Here is a 21,792-nt window from a genome sequence, read left to right as displayed (position 1 = left end):
AATGAGTCTGAGCTCCTGCCCTACAAAGGCACCATGTGTGTGGCGCAAAGCAGGAGGTCAATGTATCTGTGGGCGAAGCAGCCCCTAGCCCTTCCCCCGCTGATCACGTCTAAGTGATACTCAAGCCGGGCGGGAGCCGCGGCACGCCAGAACCAGCGCCGCCCTCCTTCCCTCGCTGCCGCCAGGTTCCCCACCGCGGGCCTGCCGGGTCTCCATTACAACCTACGCCACTGGGCCAGGATAAGCGCACAAGATGGCGGCGGGCGCCCGCCCGGCCGCCCACGTGACCTAGAATCCGTCTCCTTCTAGAGACATCTCAGCCACGCGCGCCGGGGGCCGGTGGGGAGCTCTCGCGAGGGCGCCGAACAAAAGGGAAGGGGGGGGGGGGGGGCGACCGTGATCTCGCGAGAGCTCCTGGCCATTCTCCCCCGCCCCTCGCGGGGAGCCGCGTGGGGGAGGAGAGCGGAGCGAGCCGCCGGTTGGGAAAGCCTCGCGGTATCGCCAGCAAAACCCGGGAGACCCAGCGGGTGCCGCGTGGGCCCGGCGCCCGAAGTCTCGCGACACCTCCGGAGCGGCCTTCACCGAGCCCTGAGCTGGGGAGCCCGGCGCAGGTCTCGCGATAGCTCTCACCCCCCCCCACACGTCCCTGCCGGCGCAGCGCCGTTGGTTTCTCTCGCGATAGCGCCGGGCGGGAGGAGGGGGGGGAAGGGAACGCTCGGTCAGGGGCGGGAGCGTGCGCGCTGAAGTCAGTGCGCGCCGCTAGGGGGCGGGGACTATATAAAGGCCGGGGCCGAGGCGGGGGGGGCTCAGTTTTGGAAAGCGATTCGTGGTGAACGAGCGGCAGTAGCGGCGAGGTCCTAGTCCGGCGAATCTGAATTTCTTGAGGCGGAGCGGGACACCCCGAGACGATCCCTCGTTATGAGTCATGTGGCTGTGGAAAATGCCCTCGGTCTAGACCAGCAGGTGAGGGACGGGCCCCGGGATGGGGGGAGGGGAGGGAGGGAGGAAGGGCGGCGAGCCGCACCGTTAACCGGAGTGTGGCGGCGAACGGGGTGGGAGGAGAGGCGCAGAGCGAGTACTGAGTGTGTGGTGCAGGGGTGGCGGGGGGAAAGACGGACACGATCGAGATCTCTATCGTGGGACTCAACTCGTTCGTCGTTCCCGGACGATTGCGTCGTGATTTCCCCCTTTCCCTCCCCCCCCCCCCCCCCCCCCCCCCCCCCCCCGCGGTTTTTTCGCTGATAACCCCTCCCCCCACTCCGAGTTCCCCCGCTCCCTGAACGCGGCCGGTTTGTGGCGTATTCGATTATTGCGCAGTTTCCGCCGCGCGGTGGTTCCGCGCCGCCTTTCCTCTCGTGGGGGCGCATTATCGCCGCGGGAGGCCGGGGGGGGGTGTGGGTGGGGGGGTGCGATGGGAGGGTGGGGGGGTGGGACGGGAGGGACCGGACCGCCGCCGTCGGCCGGGCGGGGGAGCCCAGATCCGCGCCTGGACCCGCCGTCTCCTCGCCACGCTCCAGGCCCGGCTTTTGTGTGGCGACGAGCACCGACGGTAACGCTGGCTGCTGGGACCCCTGGCGGCGGCGGCGCGGAACGGCCGCGCGCGGGGGAGGAGGAGGAGGAGGAGGGAGCCCGCGGCGAGGGGGGGGGGGGGGAGGGAGGGAGAAAGACACGATAAATGGCGGCCATTGTGCCTCTGACGGGGCGAGGCAGGGGGTGGGGGAGGACAGGGCTTTGTGTTGGCGCCCCCTTCCCCGGGGAAGGGACTGGGGGAGGGGGCGCTGGCGGCTGCCTTTGTTCGCGCTGCGTCAGCAGAGCCCCGGCAGCGGCCTTTCCCGCTCTTTCCTCCTGTGCTGGTGGGGCCCCGTGACGCAGTTGGGCCTGGACGAGGAGCGCTTTTGCCGACATGTGTCCGGACAGCTCCCGGGCCCGCGATGCTGTTACATCATCTTTTTTTGTTGTTGTTTTCCTCCCCCTTTTCTGCTTCCTACATATTCCCCCTCCCCAGCTCCCCCCCTCCGTGCCTGCGGGGCGGAGTCGGGCACAGGTCCCTGCTCCTTGTGGAGGGGGTAGATGGTTATCTAATCGCGGGAGGGGGTGGGGGGAAGGCGGCAGGAGGCCCCTGTGTTGTAGCGAGACCCGGGGCGGACAGTTGGCGTGGTAGGGCTGTGTTAGTCCTCCCCTGTTCGCAGGCTTAGGGCGGCCGCTGCTCTGGAGTCTCCAACGAAGTAGGTCAGGGAGCCGATCCTCTTCCCCCCACCCCCCCTCTTCTCCTCCCCCTCAACTTCCATTCCCTCCCCCCCTCCTCCCCCCCCCCCCCCCCCCCCCCCCCAGCACGTGACGGGTGCCGGCTGCCGGATTAGCTGGGCGGCTGCGGCTGCTCCCTGCTGCGCCGAAAATCCCAACCCGCAGTGCCGGCTGCACCGCCGCACTGAGATGGCGGCCGCGCCGGGCTTCGTCGCTGCGCCATCTCCGAGATAAGATTTTTGTCAAGTGTTGCCCCTACGGTGTGGACGGGCGTCTGAGGCGAGAGTTAGATGCATCGCTGTTGCCTACCTCTGGAGACCAAATTTTACCTAGTAGAGAGTCCTTTTTGTTGACTGTTAAACAAGCATCGTTCTTTAGCCTCGTGTTGATGCTTGGATCAATTCAAGGAAATCGGATTTTAAGTAGGAGTTTTTTAAAGAGGATGACCAGGCTAGGTATGGAGGATTTTTCAGGAATCTTACCGTCCTAAATGGCAGCATGTACAACTGAACATCTAGAAGGATAGTGTTGGGATCCTTACTTTGGACTCATCTAGGTCATACTGGACGATACTTCTGGACAGTTGATTTTGCATAAAATTCCTTTATATTATATTTAAAGGTCTTATTTTTCCCAAATAAGCTTCTGATGCTGTTGTGCAGGCAACTGTAAAAAGCTGGTGCTTAAGCATCACGAGTTGCCCACAACCTTCTGCTGAAGAGTTCATACGATGTTTGACCTAAAACATTTGGGTTACCTCCTAGTAGCACCTGAACTAAAGTCAACTTCTGGCAGACTTCACCGACGGCTGCAAATGAAGCTTTAGAAAAACAATTTTTTTTTTCATTTCTCGAGCTAATTGTAATCACGATATGTTTAGTGAACAGTAGCTGCCAGATGACTGTAATGTCTCGGTAGTGTTAATGCTGTGTAAAGGAAAAGTTGAGTCTGCAAGTGAAGTGCCCAGGTAAATTTCTATCACTTGTGTTGTAGTTTCTGTAGACGGTAGAGGAGGAGAAATAATTTCAACACGCTTGAATAGCCTGAAAAACTATTTTAAATGGCGTTGAAGTTTGCATATAGTGTGTGAGGCAGACATATTGTATTTGTTTTGGTGTGTGTAAGATACTCTTCTGGCCTTGCTGTCTGTGTGGTGCATGCATATTTGTGGATATGGAGACAACAGAAGGTGATGTGGCTTTGGATTTGGTTCATTTCCTTTATGGGTGATGTAAACTAACAGTAGAAACACGTTTTTTTCCAGCAGTAACTTGTCAGAAAGCTGCTTGCTCTTGATTAGCAAAAAGTTTATTGTATCTTCAAATAAACTAATGATATGTAACATGTTGGTACTTGTTTTATTTCTTCCAGTTTTCTGGTCTAGACTTGAACTCTTCAGACTCTCAGAGTGAAGGAAGCTCTTCAAGCAGTAAGTGCATGCGTGTTCTCAAGCTTACAGACACAGTTTTATTTATAAGGTTTTGTAGCTGTGAGAAGTAATTTCTGAAGCAAGGATTGGTAGAGGCTAACAAAAATTGAAGTTGCTATTTACTTCTACTTCACAAATGCTTTTTACTTTTGGTAGCTCTCAATTTAGCAGCAGTTGGGCATCTGTGAATTTAAGTAACTTGGGAGAACTTGGGTGTCCAATTTTGTTGGCCTCAAGTTGAACAGATTGTTGTAGTAATGCTATGATCTGCCTCAAAAAATCCAGCTAGCATTGGAATGTTTGGAGGTAAAGTTGTAATAGTTAACTGTACTAATACAAATTCATTTAATAGAAACTGCATTCTTCGACATGCAAGGCTTAAGTACCTTAAAAGGGGGGGTGGGTGGGAGGGAATCTTCAGGAATCCATATTCAGCTTGTGCAAGGCACATTCTGATTGATATTGCTTAGCAGACAGATGCTTCTGGATTGTAAATAAAGAGTTCTATTCAGAGGCAATTAGTGTGGCTTCTGGTTTGATCTGAACTGCTGATGGGGGTGGTTGAATTTAAGGGGAAGGAAAAGTACTGGTAGTAATAATGCTGTGAGTGCCAGTACTTGAGTGACACAGGAAAATCTTAAGCTGCTGAAATATCTGGCAGCGGGTTAAGCCTTAATGAGTTCTAGGAAGACAGGCTTTTGTCACAGACAGTAATATCCACAAAGGCCATGTATGACCTGCTCCAGGAAATAGCAAGACATTTGTGCCTTGGGAAAAAGGAACCTGCAAAAGAACTTGAAATAAAAAAAAGCTATGAAGTAAGCATGCAATATCTCTGAGAGATTCAGTCCTGTATTAAAGGACTCCTCTTTCAAGGCTCTGAGAGGCCTTTAAGATTGAGGCAGTTGTTTTCTAAACAAAAGTTGTTTTCTCGAAAGGTGCTAATGCCAGAGTCTTCTAACACTGTCTTTCTTTTGTCCATTAGAAGGCAGATACATTCCTCCTCACCTGCGCAACAGGGAAGCTTCAAAACAGGGTATGTATCAGAAATTCAGCAATGCAGTGGGAATGCTTGTAACAGGTTCTTGATCTCTAGGAACTGACTGCTGAAGGCTTTGACAGGGCTGGTAAAAGCAGTTCTGCTGACTGCTTGACTGTTCCGTGCAGAACGCTGCAACTTACCTGCTTCACTGTGCTACTCTGAGTTTAGCAAGTTGCTTTCAAAGTTGGAGCATCTGACTAGCAGTGTATTTTGTATGTCTCATTAAGCAAATAACTGTGACCAAAGCAAGATGGAGTCTTCAAATCTTGACTAGCTCTGACAGTAATTCAAAAACCCATTGAAGACTACTTTTTCTGCTAGCACCTGTGGTAACCTGCAGTAACCAGTTTTTTAATATGGACAAATGGCACAGTTTAACTTTGTAAATGGATGCTTTATGCAGCTGCTCTTAACCTGAGGAGCATGAGAAATAAGAGATGTAGTCCTTGTTGAGCTTTCTGCTGCTTTTATGTAGGTGCACAAGAACACTAGTGGAAGGAAATACAGGATGCTGTTGAATAAAACATGGTATAAATGAGTGATGCTGGCCGTGTTATTTGGGGGTTTGTACTGAGAAAGCAAGCTGGAGCGTAGGAAGTTGCATGTGAATATAAGGAGAAACTTCATTGTCAGGGAGCACTGGCACAGGCTACCCAGAGAGGCTGTGGATGTGGAGTCTCCTCCTCTGGAGGCATTCAAAACCCACCTGGATGTGTTCCTGTGTGATTTAGTCTGTGATCCTGCTCTGGCAGGGGGGTTCTGTGATTCTGTGAAATGGCTTCTTTATTTTGCACTTGATTTTTTTTTTAAAAACAATTTTGTGGAGTGCCTCAGTTAAGTAAATGATTACTTTTATTTGTAAGATACAAAGATTGCAGATCATGCATTAGAGCTCTGTCCAGTAATGCGTGTAGATACCCAAATACTGGAATAGAGGAGCTAAAATACTTTCTGCTGTGCTCCAACCCAGGGAATTACAGTTTCATAGTAGGTCTCACCTGTTGCTAAAGCAGTGGACTTCTCACAGATCCTCTTAAATCCAGCAAGAGGGCTTCCTCTGCTAGGAGTGAGTGGAAGTAGAATACTGAAATAAATGCTGATGTATCTCAATCCTTCTAGAGCTACGTGTAACTTAAAATTTGGATGAAAAACGTTTTGTTCCAGTCTTAAAGCCATTTGAAGAAACATCAGTCTAGTGTTGTCTTGCCTTTGTGTGTGTCTAAGCTAGTGTGTTAGTGTTTTGGCTGTGTTGGGGGTTTTGGTGTGTTTCTAACCTAAAAGAAGCAAGGCCTTAAGCAGCAAAGGATACAGAACCTGTTAGCATAGCTGAGTATTTTGGGGAAAGTAGGGGGATTGGTTGGAAGCTCAGTGCACTTGTACCCAATCCCATGAACGTGGCTGTTTTAATAAATTTACTAGCTAAACGTGTGAGGAAGGGGCAGGTTTCTCAAAATTTGGAAACAAAGTTAGCTTGTGGGCATTTGCTGTTCATACATTTCATTTCCCTGTATGGTAACTTGTACCATACTCTTAATTTTGAGAGATATTGTATATGGAGGGATACTTCAGACTTGAGTTCATGTCTAGAGCTGTGCTAAGGTCATCTTCTCTGTGTGAGATCAGAGTTCAGGCATTGCAATACACATGTGGTCATGTGGGGGCTTTAAGCTTCAACTTGAAAAAGGAAAGTAAGCCATGAAACTTAGGCTTGACACATGGCTTAAGTCACCCTTACAAAAGTACATCTGTGTTAAAGCAAGTGCAGTGATTGCTTCTTTGGCTGTGTTGAAGCTGTTCTGTATATTGGTTGCTCCTTGGAGTCCTAGCAACAGATTTTTTGAGGTGTGAACATTAACAAGCAACAGGCAACAGTTGCTTTGGATGGTAGTGGTATTCGACCAATTTACAAAATGTTTAAAGCAGCGTTACCAGTGTTGTAACCTGATCAAATTCTTCTTGATGTAAAATATCGGTGGATTTGGTAGAACTGTATTGTAGCAATCTAGTAGAATTGTCTGTCTTGTACACTGTGACTGTATGGGCTTCTGTAAAAGCGTTAACTATTTTTCTTCTATCAAATCTTTGAAGGCAGTAATAACTGCCTGTGTGTCCTGTGTGGTTTCTTTACATAGCTCTAGAAACAAATAGCCTGTAGTTTCTAGCTTGGGGTTCATTCTTTTCTCCATAAGTGATAACGGTACGGTAATTCATACAAACTCCTAGAGTTGCACAATGGGTGAAGTAAGGAATGGCTTAAGGCAGGGGACTTAATACTTTGGAAGTAGCTGTTCTTTGTGTTCATGGAGAGCTTTGTTTTTGTGTTTTCAGTAGGTGTTGACAGCATGCTTTGCTAAGGGAGCCTACGGAGGGTGGAAGTAGGGACAGGCATCCTGGGAGGAATACAAAGAAGTTGTCGGAGCAGCCAGAGGTCAAGTTAGGAAAGCTGATGCCCTGATAGAATTAAATCTGGCCTGGGCCATCAAGGGAACAAGTAAAGCTTTCACCAAGTGATGTACTAAGGGCATTCTACAGTGGAGTTACAGCATTGATGGATAGGGGAAAAACAACTCTACCTGGTGTTCTCTACCTGGACCCCTGCAGGGCATGTGACACTGTCCTGCATAACAATCTTGTCTCTGTCCCAAGTCCATGGGCCCCAATGGGGTTCATCCCAGGGTATTCGGGGATCTGGCTGATGTTACTGCGAGACCTCTCGCAATTATTTTTCAAAGGTCTTGGGAGTCTGGAGAGATCCCAGTTGACTGGAGGTTGGCAAATGTCCCAGTTTTGAAGAAGGAAGACCCTGGTAATTACAGGCCTGTTGGTCTCAACCTGAGTGCCTGGTAAAATCACAGAGAAAAATCATACTGGGTGTTACTTCAGTAATACTTTTGATAACTGTGTCTCAGTATCTTGCTGTACAAAATGTCCAGCATACAACTAGACAGAGCCATGATGCGTTGGGTGGGCAGTTGGCTGCCAGCCAGTAGTGGGGTTCCTCAGGGTTCCATTTTAGGCCCAGTTCTTGTTAATGTTTCCATAAACAACAACCAGGATTAGAGGGCGTCTTAAGTAAATTTGCAGATGACACCAAATTTGTAGGAGCTGCTGACTCTGAGAGGGTAGAGAAGTCTTCAGATCTGGACAGATGAGAGAGCTGGGCCGTCACCAACATCATGAAGGGCAAGTGCTGGATTCTGTGCTGGGAATGGACAGTCCTGGCTGCACATACTGACTGGGGGATCAGGTGCTGGAGGCCAGCCATGCGGAGAGGGATTTGGGGGTCTTGGTTGACAGCAAGTTTAAATACAAGCCAGCAGTGTGCCCAGGCAGCCAGGGGGGCCAACTGTATCCTGGAATGCATCAAGCATGGTGTTGCCAACTGGTCGAGGGAGAGGATTGTCCCGCTCTACACTGTGCTGGTGCAGCCTCACCTTGAGTACTGGGTGCAGTTTTGGGCACTGCAGTACAAGAGGGACACAAAAGTACTGGAGAGTGACCAGAGGAAGGTGACAAGGATGGTGAAGGGTCTGGAGGGGAAGTCTCATGAGGAGTGGATGAAGTCCCTTGGTTTGTGCAGCCTGGAGAAGAGGAGGCTCTTCATGCTCTATGGCTTTCTAACGAGCGGGAGTGAAGGGGTAGGTGCGGATTTCCTCCTTTGGTGAGCAATGATAGAACCCAAGGGAACAGCAAGGGAACCCAAGGGAAGCTGTGAAGGGGAGGTTTAGGGACAGGTGTTAGGAAGAGGCTCTTTACTGAGAGGGTGGTCGGTCACTGGAACAGGCTCCCCAGGGAAAGGGTCACGGCACCGAGCTTAGCTGAGTTCAAGAAGTGCCTGGATGATGCCCTCAGTCACATGCTCTGAGTGGGCTGGCCCTGTGTGGAGCCAGGAGTTGGACTTGGTCTTTATGGGGCCCTTCTAACTTGGGATATTCTGTGGGTCTCTAGATTGGAGAGGTGTGTATTTGATGGACAAATGACTCAGCGGGTAAGGAATTGGCTGGATGGTTGCGCTCAGTTGTTGGCTTGATGTCCAAGCAGAGATCAGTGATTGGCATTCCTGTGGGGTTGATACTGGGACCAGTGTTGATTAACAACATAGATACTGGGATCAAGTTCGCTGCTGATAACAGGCTGTGGTGCAGTAGACAGAGGAATGGATGCTATCCAGAGGGACCTTGACCAGCTTGAGAGATGGGATGGGGTCCATGCATGTATGACGTTCAGCCAAGGCAAGTGCAAGGTCCTGCAGATGGGTTAGTGTAATCCCAAGCACAACTACAAGCTGGACAGAGAATGGATTGAGAGCAACCCTCAGAGCATCTTGGGTGTTGGTGAATGAACAGCTCGACTTGTTGCTCAGAAGGCCAACTGTAACCTGGGCTGTATCAAAATCAGCATGACCAGCAGGTTGAGGAATGTGATCCTGCTCCTCTGTTGTGTCCAGCCCTGGGGTCTCCAGTGCAAGGAAGGAGAACATGGAGCTGTTGGAGTGAGACCAGAGGAGGCAATGGAGGTGATCAGAGGACTAGAGCGCCTCTCTTGTGAAGACAGGCTGAGAGAGACAGGATTCAGCCTGGAGAAGACTGCTCAGAGGAGACTTAACTGCAGCCTTCCAATACCTAAAGAGAGGGAGGGCTGCAGGAAAGCTGGAGAGTGGCTGTTTACTAAGGGCATGGAGTGATAGGACAAGGGTTAATGGCTTTATACTGAAAGGAGAGTAGGTTTAGATTAGATACAAGGAAGAATTTCCTTTATGATTAAAGGTGGTAAGGCCCTGGCACAGGTTGCCTAGAGAAGCTGTGGATGTTCCCTCCCTGAGGGGAGGACAAGGTAGGAGCTTCAGAAACTAGTGTAGTAACAGGCTAGAAGAGTAACCTTAATTTGTATACAAAGTTCACTGATTTTTGGAACTTTTCAGACTTGGTAGAAGTTAATTAGTACAGAACCTGTTTTTTACTAATGAGAAACTGTATCTATACTGTTGTTAGGATTGCTTTCTCAGTGCCTCAGTATTTTTAGTGCGGTTTGAAAATGACTCATACTAAAATCTGGTTTTAGGTGCCTTCTAAACAAGTTACAAATAACTTCCACGTTGGGCAATTAAGTGATTATAGTATTGCTGATCTGTGTCCAGCCCCGTGTGTGAGGTTAACTTGTCCTTAAGGACTAAAGTTACTCCTTAAAGCACTTCAGGAGTCTATGGTTTTGTGCACTAATAAACTTAATGCACTGCTTATTTCTTACAGTTTAATTTCAGTTAGCCAGGCAAAATGAGTTACAAGTATCACTAGTACTTTTTTTTAAAGTTACCTTGTGACTAGTACATATCTGGATTCTGGGGAGAAGAAGTTTAAAAAAGTTGAAGAATGCCACTCTACAGAGAACATCTCAAAAGGTATGGTAGTTGTAGCAAAGGTTCTTCAGAGGGATAGTGCCTAGTGGTTGGTTTTATTGCCTGGTTCATAGGTCTTGACTAGCTTCGTGCTGTGGAGCTGGCCAAAGCATGCTCACCAGTAGGAGTGACATTATTTGTTTTCCCCTTGGATTCTGACAGGTAGCAAGCGAAATACCTAAATTGCTGATACTCTGGGTGTTTTCAAACTTGTGAAGGTTGGAACTCTGAATCAGAACTTGTAATTTTCCTAGTGTAGTACTCAAAACAGTGTAATGTCAAAGCAGTGTTCAGTGCTTTACAGTTCTGCTTGCCTCCCAAACCTTGGTTTCTGAATAAAACCAAGGCTTTTTACTGCATGGTGTTGGCAAACAGATCTACTTTTTGCTCAGCTTGACTCTCCTTGAGTTAAAATACCTAAGTAGGCACCTACTGTAGGTAGGTGTAAAAGTGCTGTGGAAAAATTTTGATGTGGTGCTGTTAATTTCTATTAATCTGTGTAGATAGATTGCTTCGTGGATGACAACACAGTAACTTGGGTATGGATTTCTAATGTGAGGGCTAATACCACTTACTCGTTTTCACCAGAGGCCTTGTTTCCCACAGAAAAATGAAAGGCATTGTCAAAGACTTGTATCAGAATGTGGACAAGGCTTGGCAGGACTTTGAGTCTTAACATTTCTTCTAATATCTCTATAGAGTAGGCACCTTAAATACTAATGCTAAGGCAAGTGAAATGCTTTTAAACCCAGCATGCTTGTGCACGAGTGGAGAGTTTTCAGCAGGTTCTGACTGGCAATGAGAAATGCTCAGTCCCCATTTGAACAAAATAGCACCTCCCATTTTTTGAAGTACTGTCTGCTTTTCAATCCTGGAGACCTTCCAGTGAAGACAGGACTCAGCTGTTTGGGTGGGCTTTTTCTCTTGCAAAAACCAAAGCTGTGACGTGTGGCTAAAATACCTTTCTGTACTAGGTTTCGATAGTGGTGGCTGGAGTTCCAGCAGAGACAAGGATGCGTACAGCAGCTTTGGTGCGCGGTCTGACCGTGGAGCCAAGTCAAGCTTCTTTGACCGCGGAAATGGATCAAGAGGAGGAAGGCAAGTACTTGCGTGTTTGGGTGGTGCATATGAAATCTGTTTTGTTACAGGAGTGAGCTTCTAACCTTGATGCTAAAATAAGTTCTAGGTGTGAGCAACAGGATACAGTAGGAGGAACCTGGGAGGGGAGGAGAGAGTGAGACAACCTTGCTTTTAAAGCTACATCAGTTCAAGGATGGGAAGCTTGCATGTTTGGAAGAAGGTGACCTGTGGTCCACCACCAGCCATTCACTTGCTGACTTAACTGTTTTCCTGAAAGTGCTAGATGGGTGGCGACTAACAGAAAAATCACAGAGCGCTGTTGGGAACATATACATCAAAATTGATTTTTTTTTTTAATTTCAGTATTTTTTTGTTGTTTAAAAAGTGTAGTTAATTAAACCTGGGTGAGACTTCTTGCAGGTTCTCTACCTTACTTGATCAGTCTTACACACATCATGCGTTGTATGCACAAGTGTGGTGAGAGTGACCTTTATCAACTAGTAAAGCTGACGCTAGTCCTGTATCCAGACTTTTCTCAAACATGATTTACCAGACCAAAATCTAAACAGTTGAGGTAAGGACTTTTTCCACCTTCTTTCCCAGTCAGCAATACAGGTGAGCTCCCTCTTCATAAAATAATAATGTGATGTGTAATTGAGATGGTTAGTTTGGTCATGTGTGGTGGGGGGGAATAAAGGAACAGATTGCAGCACTTGAAGGTTTGCCTTGACATGGCATACCTATGTAGAATGAGGCACAGAGGAAGGGGGAGTACCAAACAATGTGTACTAAGAGGTTTGAGCAGAGTTGCCATTAAAAAAAAATGGCAAAGACTGACCAACTAGGATTGCAGTGCTACTGGCAGATGACTATTTACATTTGTTAGGCTTGACAAGTATTTTGATGAGACAGTTCAGTGTGGTGAAGCTAAAATGAGCTGTGAAATAATGACCAACTTTCCTGTCTAATGACACAGAATAACATGCCCTAGTCTGCCTGGGACTAAGCTCATGTCAGTTATAAGTCAGTTATAACCAAGAATAGATAATCAATCTGACAACCTCAAATTGTTCTACAGTTGTATGTGTTAATACACAGAGCCTATGCTACTGTGTTATTCTAGCTTTTAATGGCAGAAAGCCCTGTTGCCTGGGAATGGTGGCCTGATACTCTTGCTGTATTTAGATATGAAGAGCGTGGAAGAGGTGGCGACTATGACAGGAGTGGCTTTGGTAGATTTGATCGTGGTGGGAACAGCCGCTGGTCTGACAAATCAGATGAAGATGACTGGTCAAAGCCTCTTCCCCCCAGTGAACGCTTGGAACAGTAAGTAATGGAATAGTTAAAATTCACATGATGTGTGTGGTCAGTTTTGCAAAGTCTAACAAGTAACACCCTTTCCCTTCTGTTGTTAGAGAGCTCTTTTCAGGAAGCAATACTGGCATTAACTTTGAGAAATACGATGACATTCCTGTTGAAGCAACAGGCAGCAATTGTCCTCCACACATTGAAAGTGTAAGTTTTTAACAATCTGCTTTGCTGGTGTGTACCTAATCAGTGACTGTTCTGCCTGTGAAACTTGCTGTTTCAAGGTAAAGGGGGGAAAAAAAAGCTGTCTGAGCTGTATTGCAGAAGAGGGTTGTGTATAGTGAACACTGGAGAACTTGTGCAAATTGGTTCAGTTAACACTTGTAGCTCGCTTTTGAATTACCACTTGTCTTCAAGCAGTAAATGTAGAGAAGTAAAAATGCTTGGATGTGCAGGTTTTGTGAAGTAGCTGCTTCAGTATGGGCATTGTGTCATGCTGTGGATAGTATGCTAGTCTGTGCTTCAGGCTCAGCTGGCTTGTTAAAAACCACTTTTAACAGTGTGTCTGGACTGAGATACCAGACTACTTGTAACTAGTTTATGAGTATTTAACTTAAAAGGCAAGTTCTTTGGGAAAAAAATCAAATAAGCTACTTTATAAATGACTTTTTAGACTGAATGATTTGTTCTGTGGTGGGTGAAGGGAAGGATATGAAGGATATTCGTCTTAACCAGTCGTAAATGTCTTGCAGTTCAGTGATGTTGACATGGGAGAAATTATTATGGGAAACATTGAGCTCACACGCTACACCCGTCCCACTCCAGTCCAGAAACATGCAATACCTATTATTAAAGAGAAGAGAGACTTGATGGCCTGTGCTCAGACAGGTAAGTTCTAAATCTTCATTGCTTAGCCTTTCTCAGTGGGAATAGGGTCTTGTATTACCTTACAGACCTTTTTACCTGCAGCTTGAGGAATACAGCTTTTGTGTTCAAAATACACTAAAATATGTGCAGTGTTAGAAAAGAATTGTCTTTGGAGTCTTGCAGCTGCTTCAGATGTGGCTTGACTGGATTGACTGTTTCTCCTGAGGAATGTTCATGTGTAAATCACATTTAACTTCCAGCACTTGTGGTGCTGAGTGTAGTCGTCTTTAGATAACTTGTTGGCTAAGGAGTGCACTCCATTGGCATGGATGGTATTTATATGCTTGTGCAGATGTTACTGGGAATATGTCAGTGGTACAGGATTAGTGCTGTAGTTGGCAGGACAGTAGCTTTGGAAATCACTAATAATACTGAATTGTGTCCTTATAGGGTCTGGGAAAACGGCTGCATTTCTTCTACCAATATTGAGCCAGATCTATGCAGATGGCCCTGGTGATGCCTTGAGAGCTATGAAGGCAAGTACTGAAATAGTTCTGGAAAAGCTGTAATTGATGCGTTTTGTTTTCGCCCCATGTGCTGATGTCTGCTGTTGAACATAATGGCTGGACATAAATGCCGTCATATCAGAGCTTCTCAACTTCAGACTTCAGCTATTTCTCTTTAAAAATAGAGACTGTGGAACACTTTTTTCCTTGCCTAAAGAGTTGGTATGTGTACCTGTCTAGAGAAAAGAAACAAATGTTGTATAAGCTTTAAAGATTCTTCTGTTGCTTAAAGAAAGATGATTAGTAATACACTTTTGTGTTGTAGTGACTTTAGCCATAAAACCTTTCCTATCCTGTTACTTTGCTGCTGCTTAAGTTTGGATTGTAGTGCAGGCTGCAGAGAGCAGGCTTGTGCAGCTATGTTGCTGTTAATACCCTGAGCAACAGCTGAATCTTAAGCTGTGGTAGGGCAGTGTTCAGATGCAGTGCTTAAAAGTAGTTGGCTGTCAGCCATGTTGCTTTCTCATTCAGGCAGACTTGGTGACCTCACTTCAGTATTGCCTGTAGTAGCAGAGTTGGTTCCCCTCGTATTTGGGGTACTCACTCCAAGTTGTATTTTTCCTCAGGAGAATGGAAGGTATGGGCGCCGTAAGCAGTATCCCATCTCCCTGGTGTTGGCTCCCACTAGAGAACTGGCTGTGCAGATCTATGAGGAAGCCAGGAAGGTATATCTTGTTCATCATTACAAAATAGTTAAGGTGTAGTTTTTTAAGAGCTAACTTAGTCTGTTTTATAGTTCGCGTACCGTTCCAGAGTTCGTCCCTGTGTTGTATACGGTGGTGCAGACATTGGTCAGCAGATCCGTGACTTGGAGCGTGGATGCCACTTGCTTGTAGCGACACCAGGACGACTGGTGGATATGATGGAGAGGGGAAAGATTGGATTGGATTTCTGCAAGTAAGTCAAGGGTTCTTGTGATAATGGTTAGGCAGCTACTGTACCTTCTAAAGAGGATCTAGAGTTAGTGATGTTAGCATTAGCAGTAAGCTAGAACTTCAGATGTCTAGTTAAGAACTTGTAATTCAGTGTCTGTGCTGAGTTACAACTTACAAGAAAAAACCTGAAGAATAACCTTTTTTTATTACTATTAAGGTACCTGGTGCTTGATGAAGCTGACAGAATGCTTGATATGGGGTTCGAACCTCAAATTCGGCGAATTGTTGAACAGGACACTATGCCGCCAAAGGGGGTTCGTCACACCATGATGTTCAGCGCTACTTTCCCCAAGGAAATCCAGGTACTGGATGGAAATGAAAATATTCTTAAGAGTTCGTAGGACTAAATTGCATTTGTGGAAAGGGTGGGGAGAAGTGCTGACTTGTGTGTCTGTCTTCCATTTTAGATGCTTGCTCGAGACTTCCTGGATGAATATATCTTTCTGGCTGTTGGTAGAGTAGGTTCTACATCTGAGAATATCACACAGAAAGTAGTATGGGTGGAAGAATCAGACAAACGATCGTTCCTGCTTGATCTACTAAATGCCACAGGTAAAAACTGCTTTTAGGCAGAATTCAGAGACAGAGTTAAGTAATAAAAATTTGTGTTCGCTAGATGAATGACACATTTCCATTATGTGCACATGAAAGGATTCCACTGACTAAATGTCAGTTTAAGTAAGCTGATGTAAGCTCTCTTGTTAACAAAATATTGGGGGGGGGGGGGGGGGGCGGGGGGGATGGGATGGGGATGGTGTCTCCAGTATGGAATAAACAAGAGCAGAAAACCAAACCTACTTCCTACTAAGTAGCAGAGCCAAGTATTTGTGCAACTTCCCTTCTTCTAACTTGTGCTTTGAATATTGTTAGGCAAGGATTCCTTGACTCTGGTGTTTGTGGAAACTAAGAAGGGTGCAGATGCTCTTGAGGACTTCCTGTACCATGAAGGATATGCCTGTACCAGTATACATGGAGATCGTTCTCAAAGAGACAGAGAGGAAGCACTGCACCAGTTCCGTTCTGGCAAGAGCCCAATTCTTGTTGCCACAGCAGTAAGTGGAATCTATGAAGTTTGGACTGATAAGCATAGTGTATTTGGCCTGTGGAATTCTACTAAGAGTTGATTTAATCCTTTCATTGCTAGGTAGCAGCAAGAGGACTGGATATCTCAAATGTAAAGCACGTCATAAACTTTGACTTGCCCAGTGACATTGAAGAGTATGTACATCGTATTGGTCGTACAGGCCGAGTAGGAAACCTTGGTAAGTACGGTCTAGAATTCTCAGATAGCACTGTATCACCAGGCTGCTAGGTACAGCAGTATTGACCTGAGAGGCAGATTGCAACTAAACACGGGAGAAGCCCATGTGCTGCCTTCTGGGACCTGAAGCTAGTCACTGATGTCTAACCAGTGTGGAAAGTAACGTGTTCCTTTAGCTAGTGCTTTTGTTGTTACTGAATTCTGATACTGAAGCAAGTTTGGCGTTTCCTGTGTCTGTCAGTAAATAGCAGGGCTTTTTGTGACCAGCTGTGAAGGAATAGTAATCTCAAGTGGCTTTCACTTCAGGGAATTCTAAGACTGTCAAGTTTGGCCACAAGAAATCTGCTATTGTACTAGTCAGCTGCAAGGGGAGTATAGAGTAAGCTCTAAGCATTGTAGTGCATTTGCTCCAAATGGGGCTAAAACTTGAGTATTTTCCTTAGGTCTTGCCACCTCGTTCTTCAATGAGAGGAACATAAACATCACCAAGGACTTGCTTGATCTTCTTGTGGAGGCGAAGCAAGAAGTACCATCTTGGCTGGAAAACATGGCTTATGAACAGCATCACAAAGGAGGTGGCAGCCGTGGGAGATCTAAGAGGTAATGGTCACAACTTTGGCTGAAGGTATATGCTTAATCCATTGTGAGAGGTATTTCTGTGACTTGTTTTCCATGTGAAAATACTGTCAAGGGAAGACAAATGATTGCAGTATAAACTGTCAAATGGGTGCACTGGAAGGTGACAGCTTACTGTCTGTTTTTATTCTATCTTGCCAAAGGCAATTAATCCATGATAAAACTTGATTCCCTCTTAAGCAGACAGCTAGGTGTGGCTGAGGTAAGATGTCTAGGAAGAATGGCTTTAGAATCTGAAAGCACTTGGCCAGAACACTTAATGGAAATTCATACTTGTATATGGCAGAGGTGTACTGTAAGCACCTGTTTTGATGTTTGGGAGAAGGTAACACATGCCTCCCTGGACATAAACCAGGAAAGGTATGAGAGTTAGACTGCAGGGGTGAGACTGCTTGTAAAACAGTTCTGATGTGGAAACCTAAAATGCTTTGTAAGCTCATAATGCAAAGCTAAGTTTAATGGCTTAAAGAGGGTGAAAGGAGAAACAGCCCTTCTTAATGTAGTTACCATAATGCAACCACATGAATTCTGGTTGTTAAGGGGCTTTTTCCTTCAGAAGTATGCTTGTAAAATGGCTGTCCTTCCACAATATGAAAGATGGTCATGAATGCTGTATCACTTAGTATTAAGATAGGTTTGTAAATTCTGTGGAGCAGAAGTTGCACTGAAGAAATGTCTAACAGGACCTGAGAAAGTAATTTTTAGCCTAATATGGGAAACTGAACGTGACCCTGCTTGAATTCTGAATTTTCTTTGGCTGTCTTGAATGGCCTGCTCAGATAGGATTGGTGTGCTGAACTCACCCCTTGCATTGGTGGTTGGCTGGTTATAGCTGGTAACAAGAGGTGAAGAAATTCAGTACTCAGATCTCAATGTCTGCCATGCTGAAAACACCACTGACTTCAATGTTGTTCTTCCTTATACAGCAGTAGATTCAGTGGAGGATTTGGTGCCAGAGACTACAGAACAAGTAGTGGTTCTGGCAGCAGCAGCTTCAGTAGCAGTCGATCAGCCAGCAGCCGCAGTGGAGGAAGTGGCAGCAGAGGATTTGGAGGTAAGAAAAACTGAGCAGGCATCACTGACCATCTAAAAGGCTTGCTGGAGTAAAACTTCTGGAAGTGATGTCTGAGGTCAGATGGTACTTGTTACACACTAACATAGGTCCAAGAAGGATGCTGAGACTTGAAGTTTATCTGTCTTTGGTGCTGCCTGTCTTTGCAGCACTTGAGTTTAATGTCTGTGTTTGACAGTACTTTTTGGGGTGGGGTGTCCTTTAAGATGGACAGCAGACATCCTGTCTGTGCCCTGGGCTATTTTCTTGTTGCGAAGGGGTGAGTCTTCAGCTGGTTCATTAAGCATCACTCTCTCTTGCCTTTTGTAGGTGGTTATGGAGGCTTCTACAACAGTGATGGATATGGAGGAAACTATAACTCCCAGGGGGTTGACTGGTGGGGCAACTGAATCTGCTTGCAGCAGATATCCTTCCAAACAAGCTAATATGGAAACCACATGTAACTTAGCCAGACTATACCTTGTGTAGCTTCAAGAACTCGCAGTACATTACCAGCTGTGATTCTCCACTGAAATTTTTTTTAAGGGAGCTCAAGGTCACAAGATGGAAACAAAGGAACAAGTAGCCCTATCTCGAAGGTGGTTTTGAAGACTCTATTGCTGTAGTCAGGATTAACTCCCCTCCCACCCATCCCCACCCAGAAACTGCATTTATGATTTTGTGACTGAGGATCATTTGTTTGTTAATGTACTGTGCCTTTAACTTTAGACAACTTTTATTTTGATGTCCTGTTGGCTCAGTAATGCTCAAGATATCAATTGTTTTGACAAAATAAAAATTACTGAACTTGGGCTAAAATCAAACCTTGGCACACAGGTGTGATACAACTTAAACAGGAATCACTGATTCATCCATAATATTACAAAGAAAAACTTATGCGGTAGCCTGCATTAGGGCTCTTGGTATTTGCAGATTCGAAAAAATAAAACATCTTGAAGCATATCGATGCAATTAGTTTCTAATGTGGCAAAACTGTACTAAGTTAAAGTTCTGATTTGCTCACTCTATCCTGGATAGGTACTTAGAACCTGATAGCCTTTAATAAGCCATTCCAGTCATGATGAGATGATGTATGGATACATGCATACATTAAAAGCACTGTTTTTGAAGTTAATGCAAGTAAATACAGCAATTCCTTTTTCAATATTTAGGCAGATCATTAATGTGAGCTAGCCAAATGTGGGCAGAACATTACAGGGAATGTTTAAAGGTCTGATAACTTGAAATAGTTTTTAGGAGAATTCATCTATTTAGACTTTTTAAAAATGCCTGCCATATGAAATTGAAATGGTAGAATGGCTGACCATGGCAGTGATTGGTCCTCCTCAAGGGCCTGACTGAATTTTTGGTCTAATAACGCATGCTAGTGTTGATGTTTTTTGGTCAAGAGGGTATGAACAGGAAGAATTATGCAGCAGGCTTTATTTTAATGCAGATTCACATTACTCTGTTCAAGCTGCGTGGAGATGTTAAACTGGCTTACTGTAGACTTTGTAAAATGGCTCCAGAAGAGTAACAAACAAACCTGAGATCACAGAGGTTGGAAATGTACATAAACTGCACAAGGTTTCAATTCTGCTATTAAAGTGCAGTTTTAGTCAGTTTTAGTTGCATAGGTTTCCATTGTATTTATAGTCTGTTTATGCTAAATCTGGCCAAAGATAAGTATTGTCCACCAGAAAAATGCCTCTGCCACTTTGAATTTCTGTGCTGACGTCGTGGCCAGAGCAGTTAACAACTAATCTACAGTGGCATAGGAAAACGGCAAAAATCTCCTAAAGTGCAATAGATTTTTTCAAGTGTATTGTGCCTTGTTCTAAAACTTTTATTAAGTAGGTGCACTTGACAGTATTGAGGTCATTTGTTATGGTGCTATTTCAAGTCTAGGTTTAGGCCCTTGTACATTTTGCCCATAACTTTTTACAAAATACTTCTTTTATTGCACATTCAGAGAATTTTATATATGTCTTGTGTGCGTGTCCTTAACTTCCAATCTTATTTTGTCTCTTGGAGATTGAACGCAGCTTGTTTAAGGAGAAGGAAATAGATTCTAAAACTTATTTGGGACCATGGGATAGCTGGGAAGAAAACTATTTGCACACGACAGATTTCTAGATACTTTTTGCTGCTAGTTTTGTGTAATATTTATTGAACATTTTTGACAAATATTTATTTTTGTAAGCCTAAAAGTGATTCTTTGAAAGTTTAAAGAAACTTGACCAAAAGACAGTACAAAAACACTGGCACTTGAATGTTGAATGTCACCGTATGCGTGAAATTATATATTTCGGGGTAGTGTGAGCTTTTAATGTTTAAGTCATATTAAACTCTTAAGTCAAATTAAGCAGACCCGGCATTGGCAGTGTAGCCATAACTTTCTGATAGTAAAACAAAAATTGGCAACTTGAAATTAAACATGCCAAGGTTTTGATACACTTGTCTTAAGATATTAATGAAACACTTCTAAACACTGATGTGAAGTGTCCAGATTCTCAGATGTTTGTTGCGTGAGTTTTGTTTAGTTGTGTGTTTTTTTTTCAGTGAATGTCTGGCACATTGCAATCCTCAAACATGTGGTTATCTTTGTTGTATTGGCATAATCAGTGACTTGTGCATTTTAGCAAGTTTTATCAGCCAGCAATATTTTCAGTTCAGATACAAGGATTCAAAACAATATGCAAGAATGGATTTAAACTTGCTGAATGTGAAAATTGAACTTCAAGTCACTGTAGGTTTAGAATTGCTTATTGTATTAGTTTAGATGCTAGCACTGCATGTGCTGTGCATATTCTTGATTTTATTAAAATAAAAAAGTTGAACTGCACAGTCTACTCATTTGTGAAGCGTCAATCTTCTGGTTCACAAGAGCTGTAGCCCAAGTAGTCTCATTCATGTGCAACTCTGGAAGCAGGTGACTAGTGTGGTACACATCAGTGTGCTTATAAAGGGCAGCTAGGCTTAGGGGGCTGTAGCTCTAGCACCCTTAGAAATCACCTGTGCCCCGCAGTTAATGGATATTGTGCAGGTCTCAGAGGTGCTAACAAAGCAGATGTGGGCAGATGGAAGTCATATTACTGGGGTTTTTTTGTGGCCTTTTTTCCTCCCAGGGGTACCAAGTTTGGCAGGAACAACAGAAGTAAAGGTTAGGGAACTTGGTGATTGATTCCTTAGCCGTTTAATGCTAAGGACCTTTGAGCTTGGTGAAGATGCCTTGTAGTAGGCAGTTTTAATTCTGACATTTTTGCTGATGTGTAGCAAGGTATTCTTGCTGGAAATCAAGTATGTGCAGTTCTGTAGAAGCAGTGTGGCATGTACCTATTTTCCTCCAGAAATGCCCTCTCCCCCTGCGTTACCAAATGTATACCCACACTCTGGCTTGGAATGAAGTTTTCTAGAACTGATCTATGGGCTTGTACTGTAATCAGACCAGAATATTGGAGGGGATGCAGCGAGGGGAGTGGGCTCAGGTGTTTCCAGGCTGTGGAGCTACACAGGTGTCTTGCTTCATCTAGAATTGTGTGACAGAATTTTAAACCTAGGTACCTTCTGTGCTGAAATGACTGTAGGAAGTGGTGAATTCCCAGTCAGTGAGGGGAGGGGAGAACTCTGATGCACAAGTGTGCTGCAGACCCAGGGTAGGGGTTGAAGATGGGTGAAGGTGTGATGCGGACTTGCAGTCCTGGATCTGTACAGTGCATAACAGTAAATGAAGTCTGCCTTACTTGGTGTGCTGCCAAGCAGCCATAGCTGTGGGCTTCAAAGAACTGTGGGGTGGAGGAAACAGGCATCTAGGGTAGCTTGCTGTCAGATCTGCTTTAGGCACACTGAGTGTGGGCCACACTAGGTTTACCTGCTTTAGACTTGCACTAATTACCAACCTCATCTTGCAGGGCTCTGTGTTGTCATGCTATGTCCCTGGATGTGCAACATGCACTTAAGTATCTCCCAAAAGCTCTG

The 21,792-nt window shown here is 45.3% G+C and overlaps 1 protein-coding gene across 2 annotated transcripts; it reads left to right on the top strand.

Annotated features, from left to right (window-relative positions):
* The first annotated feature begins 825 nt into the window (after positions 1-825).
* DDX3X (DEAD-box helicase 3 X-linked) lies at positions 826-20,659 on the top strand. Of its 2 annotated transcripts, none has more exons than XM_084271432.1 (17): positions 826-963; positions 3,616-3,673; positions 4,659-4,709; positions 11,085-11,208; positions 12,376-12,516; positions 12,606-12,705; positions 13,251-13,386; positions 13,816-13,901; positions 14,498-14,596; positions 14,668-14,828; positions 15,024-15,168; positions 15,274-15,418; positions 15,737-15,918; positions 16,011-16,128; positions 16,571-16,727; positions 17,693-17,817; positions 18,145-20,659. In XM_084271432.1, exons 1-17 carry the CDS (start codon positions 919-921, stop codon positions 18,222-18,224), a joined length of 1,953 nt encoding a protein of 650 aa, XP_084127558.1. In that variant the 5' UTR covers positions 826-918; the 3' UTR covers positions 18,225-20,659. The 2 variants fall into 2 exon arrangements, with proteins under 2 accessions (XP_084127558.1, XP_084127557.1); XM_084271431.1 differs by having other exon boundaries at positions 17,690-17,817.
* Positions 20,660-21,792: the final 1,133 nt, after the last annotated feature.

This window comes from Gallinula chloropus (assembly GCF_964237585.1).
Source record: "Gallinula chloropus genome assembly, chromosome: 1".
NCBI classification, from domain to species: domain Eukaryota; kingdom Metazoa; phylum Chordata; class Aves; order Gruiformes; family Rallidae; genus Gallinula; species Gallinula chloropus.
The sequence above is the reverse complement of the archived record's forward strand: the minus strand, read 5'-3'. Positions and strand labels throughout refer to the sequence as shown.